This window comes from Penaeus vannamei, chromosome 31 (assembly GCF_042767895.1).
Source record: "Penaeus vannamei isolate JL-2024 chromosome 31, ASM4276789v1, whole genome shotgun sequence".
Taxonomy (NCBI): Eukaryota; Metazoa; Arthropoda; class Malacostraca; order Decapoda; family Penaeidae; genus Penaeus; species Penaeus vannamei.
In genome coordinates, this window is record NC_091579.1 from 745618 (window position 1) to 755617 (window position 10000).

The 10000-nt window shown below is 49.2% G+C and overlaps 1 protein-coding gene across 1 annotated transcript in view; it reads right to left on the reverse strand.

The window, feature by feature from the left end:
• rut (adenylate cyclase rutabaga) overlaps window positions 1–10000 on the reverse strand; it is a gene marked incomplete at its 3' end in the record, with an annotated part of 85011 nt that overhangs the window by 28087 nt on the left and 46924 nt on the right. Inside the window, 1 exon segment of the mRNA XM_070143570.1 lies at window positions 4815–4933. Coding sequence (XP_069999671.1) covers window positions 4815–4933 — 119 coding nt within the window.

Here is a 10000-nt window from a genome sequence, read left to right on the forward strand (position 1 = left end):
ATTTATAACTGTTGGAATATTTATATCGCGCGAGGGAAGGGGTCCGGGGCGGGAGACACCGATCTGTCGCAGGGGCCGTCCTGGGGCGTCGTGCACACGCCACGGTGAACGGGCTGGGCTGTCACTGGCCGGTTATTCTAGTCGAAGGCATTAATCATAACCATAGCTAAATTGGGAAATCATTTTTTAATTACCCTGACCAACTGCACGGCCACCAGCCAGCTTTCATATATTTGATATTTGAACTCAACATCATAATAGAAAGGCTATTACAAATTTAAGATATAACATGGTTATATTATCTACTGCACCATATGACCAACCACCTCGTTCTTCAACTATTCACGAGTAAATTGACAAATTGCTCACTTTATTCCTAATTAATTTCATCAGACCATTCTTAAAACTCACGCAAGGCGGCACGGACGTGGCAATCTGTGATATAGTATCCGCGTTCGCTTGCATGATGCAGCTTTAGTTCAGTTTAGTCCTTATTTACCACCCTGGCTGACTGCACAGGCGTGGGCAAGCTGTGGTACATTTGATGCATGGTCACACCTTATATAGTAGTATTACATTGGAAATTTAAACTACAATATTATTACGATCTATACTAAATCATTTAAAATAAAATAACAATCACACAGTAATTTATCTATTCATCTAACAGGCAGGCGTATGGCTTGGGCACACGTACTGAAAGCTGGCAAATCTTAACCGTAGATTTGCTGGAGATCAATTAGCGCGCTGCGCCTTACGCACCAAGGATAACTACATCAAATAACAGTTCGTTAGAATGTCAGGTAATTACCGATTTCCCATTAGCTTAAAATCATTTCCGTTTCCGAAAGCACAAACGAGAAGGGAGAAGGATGCCGCAGAGAAAACACGACAGCAACAAAACAAAAACAGGAAAAAAAAACACGTCATAAACACAAACACGATATATTTGTCTAGGATTATCAACTGACAGTGATCTGTGATGATGGCAAGGAGACCTTTCGTGCCCATGGCCTGCGCCAGAGCCAATAAAAACACGAGCCCATCAAGCAGGTACGCAGGCAGATATAGGCGAGGATGACGGGCCAACATGACGCCCTCCCCGCCAGCTGCCCAGGAAAACGCTCGGGCTCCAGCCGCGGCACTCACCCCACCCGACGCTTGGGGCACCGCGGAACCACAACCAGAAACCGTGACTCCAAAGTGAGACACTCATAGATACACGCATTATCACCAGGCCCAAATGCCCTCAAGAACCTTTCTACGTCGCCTTCATCTCCTGTCCCGAACTCTTAACCGCAAATGCGGACACATCTCTTATTTAAAAGATATTGGTCGCTACAAGGAGAGAGAGGGTGTGTAGGGGGAAAGAAGAAGGGGGAAGAAGAAAGACATGGAAAGAGAAAGAGAAGGAGGGAGGGAGAGAGAGGGAGAGAGAGGGAGAGGGAGGAAGAGGGAGGAGGGAGGGAGGGAGGGAGGGAGGGAGAGAGGGAGAGAGGGAGAGAGGGAGAGAGGGAGGGAGAGAGGGAGAGGGAGAGAGGGAGAGAGAGAGAGAGAGAGAGAGAGAGAGAGAGAGAGAGAGAGAGAGAGAGAGAGAGAGAGAGAGAGAGAGAGAGAGAGAGAGAGAGAAAGAGAGAGAAATTTCCGAATTCATCTATAGGTGTCCCTGCATGCATGGCGCATCACCACCACGAAATGTTGAGCCGGTCCCTCGACTTCTAGAATAACATCTATGAAAAAGGCCGCCTCGCCTGCGCCTTCGGGGCATCTCGCCCACGCCTTCGACCGGCTCTTTGTATTCCGGATATTTTCTCATTCCTTCTCGGCGACCTGAAGGAATACCGTTCGATAACGATGATCAAGAAGAGGAAGAAGAGGAGAAGAGATGAGAGGAGAGGAGGAAGAGAAGAGAGGAGAGGAGAGGAGAGGAGAGGAGGAAGAGAAGAGAGGAGGAAGAGAGGAGAGGAGATGAGAGGAGAGGAGAGGAGGAAGAGAAGAGAGGAGAGGAGAGGAAGAGAAGAGAGGAGAGGAGGAGGAAGAGAGAGGAGAGAGTGAGGAAGAGAAGAGAAGAGAGGAGGAAGAGAGGAGAGGAGAGGAGAGGAGGAGGAAGAGAGAGAGGAGGAGAGGAGGAAGAAGAGGGAGGAGAAAGGAGGGAGGGAGAGAGAGAGGGAGGAGGAGGAGGGAGAGAGAGGGGAGAGGAGAAGGAGGGAGGAGAGGGAGGGAGGAGAGGAGAGGGAGAGGGAGGAAGGAGAAGAGAGGAGGGAGGAGGAGAGAGAAGAGAGGGAGAAAGGGAGAGAGAGAGAGAGAGAGAAGCGAGAGAAAGAGAGAGAGAGAGAGAGAGAGAGAGAGAGAGAGAGAGAGAGAGAGGAGAAGAGAGAGAGAGAGAGAGAGAGAGAGAGAGAGAGAGAGAGAGAGAGAGAGAGAGAGAGAGAGAGAGAGAGAGAGAGAGAGAGAGAGAGAGAGAGAGAGAGGGGGAGAGAGAGAGAGGGAAAGAGGAAGAGGGAAAGAGAGAGGAAGAGAGTGAGAGTGAATGTGAGAGAGTGAGAGTGGGAGTAAGAGCGAGAGAGAGAGAGCGAGTGAGTGAGAGAGAAAGAGAGAGAGAGAGAGAGAGAGAAATATATATATATATATATATATATATATATATATACATATATATATATATATATATATACGCACACGCACACGCACACGCACACGCACACGCACACGCACACACGCACACACACACACACACACACACACACACACACACATGTGTGTGTGTGTGTCTGTGTGTACCCCTGCACTCCCCAGGGGGCGAGAGACACGACAATGTCGGCGTCAAAATCCGAGCGACCCCGGCGGCGCTGTCCGCCCGGGCCGACGGCGGGCGGAGGGCCAGAGGGGACACAGGCGCAGGCAATAAATATGAATATTTTCACACGCAGACGATTAGCCCGTCGAAAATGTTCTCTTTCTCTCTCTCTCTCTTCACTTTATTCTTCCTCCCTCTCCTTATCTTCCTCATCCTCTCCTCCTTCCTCTCCTCACTCTCCCTCGCCGTCTCTCTCACTTTCTCCTCTCTATCTCGCACTCCCTCTCCTCCTCTCTATCTCCCACTCCCTCTCCTTCTCTCTCTTTCTCCTCTCTATCTCCCACTCCCTCTCCTTCTCTCTCTCTTTTTCTCCTCTCTATCTCCCACTCCCTCTCTTTCTCCTCTCTATCTCTCACTCCCTCTCCTTCTCTCTCTCTCTTTCTCCTCTCTATCTCTCACTCCCTCTCCTTCTCTCTCTCTCTCTCCTCTATATCTCCTTCTCCCACTCCCTCTCTTTCTCCTCTCTATCTCCCACTCCCTCTCCTTCTCCCTCCCTAACAAAAAAAGGAATTTGATCCGTCTCGCCAATCCAGTGCGCCGGGAACAGCCAACCCCATTGGAAAAAAAAAACATCAGAAATAAACAACGACTCCCTGCCCCCCTGGCGGTGCGGTCCCGATAAATGTCCTCCTTCAGCGATGCTAAAAATAGCCCTAGTGATGTCATGCTTCCGAACCATCGCGAAGCGGCGAGAGGAGACGCAGAGTGGGCTGCTTTTTTTTTCTTTTTTTTGGGGAGGCACAGAGTTCTACAGGGGGCGACGTCATAAATAAGAACGATATAACTCGAAAGTCCGTAAGAACAATACCAACTCAAAAAGTCCAGAAGAACAATGTAACTGAAAAAGTCCCGGGAATTTATCACAAAGGGCAAAACCGACGCTACTTTCTCCCTTCCAAGCCATAAACCCCAATAGCACTTTGGGATGGAACTGCAATAAAATGGCGCGCGCGTGGGTGAGCATACAGTCCGTTCATACATGTCTGTCTATGTATGTGTATATAAACACACACACACACACACACACACACACACACACACACACACACACACACACACACACACACACACACACACACACACACACACACACACACACATATATATATATATATATATATATATATATATATATATATATATATATATATATATATATATACGTATATACACACACAGATACACACACATTACATATATTATATATGTGTATGCGCGCGCGCGTATACATAGATATAAAACACACACCTCCACCTGCCAATCACTCCTCCCCGCAAGCCTCCGCGGGCATGATATCAGCGCCACGGCAGCCAAGGTCCCATCGACGGGGCCGCTGCCACCCGCGCTCGCTCCAACGCAAATTAAAAAGAAAGAGAAAAACGCTGCCCTTGCCTTCTCCCTCTTGGAAGCGCATTCCGTTTCCCTTTTTATTTTCCTCCCATCAAGCAGTTGGCTGAAGCCCTGACACTTGTCACCTCAAGCCCTAAGTGTGTAATATTTAGAGTGGAGAGGCAGGGAAGGGGCGGCGTGTAAGCAAGCCGGCGCGCGGGCTCTGTAAACATCACATGTTTACCAAATGTTAACTTGAATGATTTTTTTATTATCACAAAGGGATTCAACAGCTGTGATAGCTAAGACCCACTCTTTTTAAATCCGTACGTTTTTTTTTTCTCTAAACAACGACAATTTTATTATAGTATTTGGTTAGTTTGAAAGTGGTCGCTTGGCGGGGCAGGGGGACAGGGGGGCAGGGGGGCAGGGGGCCAGCGTTAAAAGCACGGACTCCTGTGGTCCTCAGTGAGGAACACTTTCACGAATGGCCTGTAGAGGGGGGAGGGGGGGGTAGTCTTCCTGTACCTGTGAATTTTGCATAAAGCCAAACCCAATATAAGTTCTTACCACAACAAATGCTGTTAACAAGTGATGAATCAACACAAAAAACAAAGAGCTTACTGACCTAACATTCTCGTGTCGCTGGATGTAGATCTTGTGGAATTGTCTCTCCACGGGTTTGATGATGTCGGCCTTCATTTCCATGGCCACGTGTTGTGGTAACACCGACAACAGCAGCCGCTCCTGAAACACACACGAAATAATCACATTATATGCTAAATTCCCGGAAACAAGAGCCGTTCCTCCAACACATAGCATTGCCTGAAAATACAAGTTGTGACAATATTAGCAAGATGTGAAAAAGGATAAATTGAAAGCATAACCGCATAAGCAATGCCATGGAGTAGATTACACCGAATTAATTCAGTAATTAATTACCCTCACTGGATGGTAATGATAATAATGACATCAGCAAATTATCACACAACATACGGCCGCGTGACACCTCATCGTTAACGTAGACTACCTACGTGAACATATGCGACGTGGCTGTAAAAAATTCATAACACTAAACGACGCAAAAACAGCGGTAATTGCATTCGCTGAAAGTTTTCAACAAAATAATGGAACGGAAAACAAAAGCTGAACATTTTTCTTATTTACCATTCAAGGTGAGTGTGTGTGAGAGTCCGAGTGTAAGTTATACAAGAAAGAGAGAAAATGATTCGAGTGAACAAATAAGAGAATGACTGAAGGAATGAAGGAATGAGTGAAAAAGAAACGAGAGCGCGGTCCTCCCTGGCTCCGTCTCTCCGGCTCTTTCCTTTCTCCACGCTCTGATTCCCGCCCTTTTCGAAACCATCGATCCCAGCGATATTCGCGCTGCATGAATCCCGTAACATGAATATCCTGATGCGTGGTCGCAGCCAGCATGTGATCCCGAACTCATAATTACTTCTAAGCCTCTCTTATATTTAGCCTCCAGGTATTTACGTCCCGATGGCGTTGTGCGCATAACATACATCTTTGCAGTGACGTCATCTGGCTACAATACATCAGCCGCAAGCCAAAACTAACCCAGAAATGAAAGGGAGCGAGAGAAAAGAATTATTCCTTGACAATAAACGTCAGAAGAAACGTTGTTGGTGCCGACGTCGCTGGCAAGATGTAATAGCATTATTAACAGATGGCTCAACAAAGCAATGGGGCGAGTTCTAATCCGGAATTCCACGATGCTGGACGGCCACCTGCGTCCAAGCATTTCCTTATTTCCTTTTTTTAAGCATAACATGGCCGTCACAACAATGAGTTCTATGAACCAAAATATCCTAAGTAAGTAGCTGTTTCCATGCGCGTGCCCGAGAGTGCGTTCGCATGTGCGTCGGGCGCAGCCGCCATTACCCGAGATGAAGAAGGAGAGAACGTACCCAGATATTTACTCGACTCGCGTGCAAACATCACTGAAGATCAAGGCCTCGCCAAGAACACCACTCGCCAGCCTCGCCTCCCTGACGTCACGGCAGACTTCCTTCCAGTCCTCTCCTGGCCTCCCCTCCTCTCTTGTCCTCCCACCTCCTCCTCCTCCTCCCCACCCTCTCCTCCTCCTCCTCCTCCTCCTCCTCCTCCTCCTCCTCTTCTTCTTCTTCTTCTTCTTCTTCTTCTTCTTCTTCTTCTTCTTCTTCTTCTTCTTCTTCTTCTTCTTCTTCTTCTTCTTCTTCTTCTTCTTCTTCTTCTTCTTCCTCCTCCTCCTCCACCCCCTACCTTCTCCTTCACCTTCCCCTACGCGACACGTAACCAAGAGAGCGGCGGACTCCAAAGAAGACTCTAATGACACAAGTAAATAAGGATGAGGAGCCGCCGCCACTCCCTAGAGCTGGAGCCAAAGGAAACTCCATCAATCGGTTTAACACGTCCTTACTTGACACGGATCGCGCATTTGGATCCGTACAAGAGAGAAGCCTTTTAATCGTCACTCATTTATTTGCGCTTTCTTCGTGTTCGTTTTCAATTCGTGGTGCATGTAACAAAAAAACATATGGAGACACTAAAGGGGGGGCAGGAGAAATGGATGAATGGGGAGAGGAGAATGGCATGAGTGAAACTGAAAATAATAATACATAAAAAAGAAAGGGATAAGTAAAGAAAACATTGATGGAAATATGAGAAACAGCTGTAAAATAAAAATAAAGCGAAGACAAAAGGTGAAATGACAAAACGGAAAAAAATACAAGCAACAACTAGAACAAAAGGGGAAAATCCCCGAGACAAAGAAATACAGACGGAAGCAGGGAGGAAGAAGAAAGGAGGGAGGCCAACGAGTCTGGATTGGAAGTGACCCGCTATCCATCACACACTCCTCCCCCTCACCAGTCGCCCGCACGACGCCCTGCACACGCCCACGCCCTCGCCCGCTCGTTCTCTCTCGTCCCCTCTTGGTCGCTCTCTCTCTCTCTCTCTCTCTCTCTCTCTCTCTCTCTCTCTCTCTCTCTCTCTCTCTCTCTCTCTCTCTCTCTCTCTCTCTCTCTCTATTTCTCTCTCTCTCTCTCTCGCCTTATTTCCTCTCATTCGTTCTCCTTTCCCCTCCCCTCCGTCCCTCCCTCCCTCTCTTTCTCGCTCTCCCTCCCTCCCTGCCCCCTTCCCTCTCTCTCTCATTCTTTCTCCCTCCCTCCCTCTCTTTCTCGCTCTCCCTCCCTCCCTGCCCCCTTCCCTCTCTCTCTCTCATTCTTTCTCCCTCCCTGCCCCCTTCCCTCTCTCTCTCTCTCATTCTTTCTCCCGCCTTCTCTCTCTCTAGCGCCTCTCCCTCCCCCTTCCCCTTTCCTCCGTCTCCGTCTCCAGTACTTCGTGCAATACGGCGACGGTGTTTTTGTGTAAATATCAAAGGGATGACGAGCGACCGGAAGGACGCCTCATCTCTCCTTTCCTCGCTATGGCTTCGCGTCCGGCCTTACGACCTGCTCTTGGCCTTCCTTACGCGGCCGCCGGGCCAGATTAGATCACCTGGGAGGAGGAGGAGGAAAAAAGGGTAAGGGAAGGAGGAGGAGGAAAAGAAGGGTAAGGGAAGGAGGAGGATGTGGAAGAGGAAGAGGAGGAGGAGGAAAAGAAGAGTAAGCGAAGGAGGAGGAGGAGGAGAAGGAGGAAGAGGAAGACGACGAGGTGGGTAGCAGAGGGGGAGGAGGTGGAAAAGGGGCGCGGGAAATGCGATTGGAAGAAGGGAAAAGGAGCAGAGGAGCGGAAGCTGGGAGAGAGAAAAAAATCAGAACACAAGAAAAATCGGAACAACGGCGACGACACGACCCCCCCCCCCCCCCAGCCCGGATCGTTCCGCCGATAACTGGTTCCTCCCGAATCCTGGCGCAGCTGGTCCTCATCAGCGCCTGCATCGCCCTCCACTCCCGCCCTTCGCATCTCCCTCTCCCTCCCCGCCCCGACACGCCACACGAGCGTCTTCATTCACGGCTGCTTCTCCGCCCGCGCCCCCGTCGCGCCCGTGATCCTTATCGTTTTATTTTATCTTTCCTCCTTTTCTTAAATCATTATTTTGCTTCTTCCCCTTCTTCTTCTTCTTCTCCTTCCCTTCAGAGACCCCCTCTTTCCCGTCGACCGAGCGACGCCCCCTCCCCCTCCCGATCCTCCCCAAGGCATGGCTGACACCGACAGACGTGGTTTCCGCTCCACTTCCCTTCGCAGTGATCCTCTCCCTCCCTCACCCACCTCCTGCGCCCGTGCCCTCCACTCCCTCCCTCTCTCCCTTCCTCCATCCATTCTTTCCAGGTACCTTGTCCCGCCTCTATCCCTCGCTATCTCCCTCCTCTCTCTCCTTTTCCTTTTCTCCCGTTTCTGTCTCTCTCCATATCTCCCTCTCCTTTTTTCTCTAACGCCCTGCCCTTTCTCCTCTCCCTCTCCAGTCCCACGTCCCCAGACACCCCCCTTTCTCCCTCCCTTCGTCAGCACAAGCAGCAATAACAAAGCTAAAAGATACGATTAACAGTTAAAAGAAAGAGAAAAAACGCTCACCATTAGACGGAAATGTTCCCCGTTCCCCGGGCGTTCCCCCTCGGCGTTCCCTTCCCCCTCGGCGTTCCCTTCTCCCTCGCCGTTCCCTTCCCCCTCGGCGTTCCCCTCCCACTCGCCGTTCCCTTCCCCCTCGGCGTTCCCTTCTCCCTCGGCGTTCCCTTCTCCCTCGGCGTTCCCTTCTCCCTCGCCGTTCCCTTCCCCCTCGGCGTTCCCTTCTCCCTCGGCGTTCCCTTCTCCCTCGCCGTTCCCCTCCCCCTCGCCGTTCCCTTCCCCCTCGCCGTTCCCTTCCCGCGGGCTATTTTCAAGAGCTCCGCAACTGCGCCGCAAAAATGGATATCCGAATGTGAAACCTGCGATGAAATACCATTTGACCGGGTTTGTGCTAATGGGCTGCAATAGAGCCGAATACTGTATTTCTTTTTTTAATCCGACTTTTGAACCTTTATAATGAACAAAATGGAACAGTCGTTTTTTCAAGGCATGCACTGGATGGAATTGCTTTATTTTCATTTCCAGAGTTGTTTTTTCCTTCAAATGGCTTAAATCATACGCTTAAATCCCTCCAGTCTTTCTAAAAGCTATGAATAAAATGGAGTCAAAGCCAAAACCATTAGTTGTTCGAAAAGGAAAGAAAAGAAGAAACAAAAGAAAGATAAGAAGGAGGACGAGAAAAAAGAGGAGGAAGAAGAGGAGAGTAAATCAGCGTAGTTCATTATGATAAACTGCTGCATTTGAGAGACGGCGTAGCTGCTTGGCATGAGGTGCTCCTCCTCCTGCCCGCAAACGCTATGCAACGGGCCGTGTGAAGCTGCACGAGACTTGTCATACTCTTTATGGAGCGGAGGGCAGTGTTGCAGAATTGAACAGAAGGGCATTGTAGTACACAACAACAACACCAACAACAACGACAACAACTACTACAGCAAAACAACAACTATTACTACTAATAATAATATGAACACAATAATAACAGAAGTTCCAGCAACGAGGAGGAAGAGGAAAATTGAAAAGAGAGATAATCGAGAAAAGAGCATACCCAGCGGAACATTTCGGAATTGCATTGGGGAGGGAGGGGGGGGGGAGAGAGAGAGAGAGAGAGAGAGAGAGAGAGAGAGAGAGAGAGAGAGAGAGAGAGAGAGAGAGAGAGAGAGAGAGAGAGAGAGAGAGAGAGAGAGGGGGGGGGGATGTGGATGAAGGTCGTTCTTCTCTCCCCATTATTCCTCTCTGCTGGCTTTTATTATTTACTTTGTCTCTCTGCCATTTTTATATCGGTGTCGTTATTATCCTTGTTCTCCA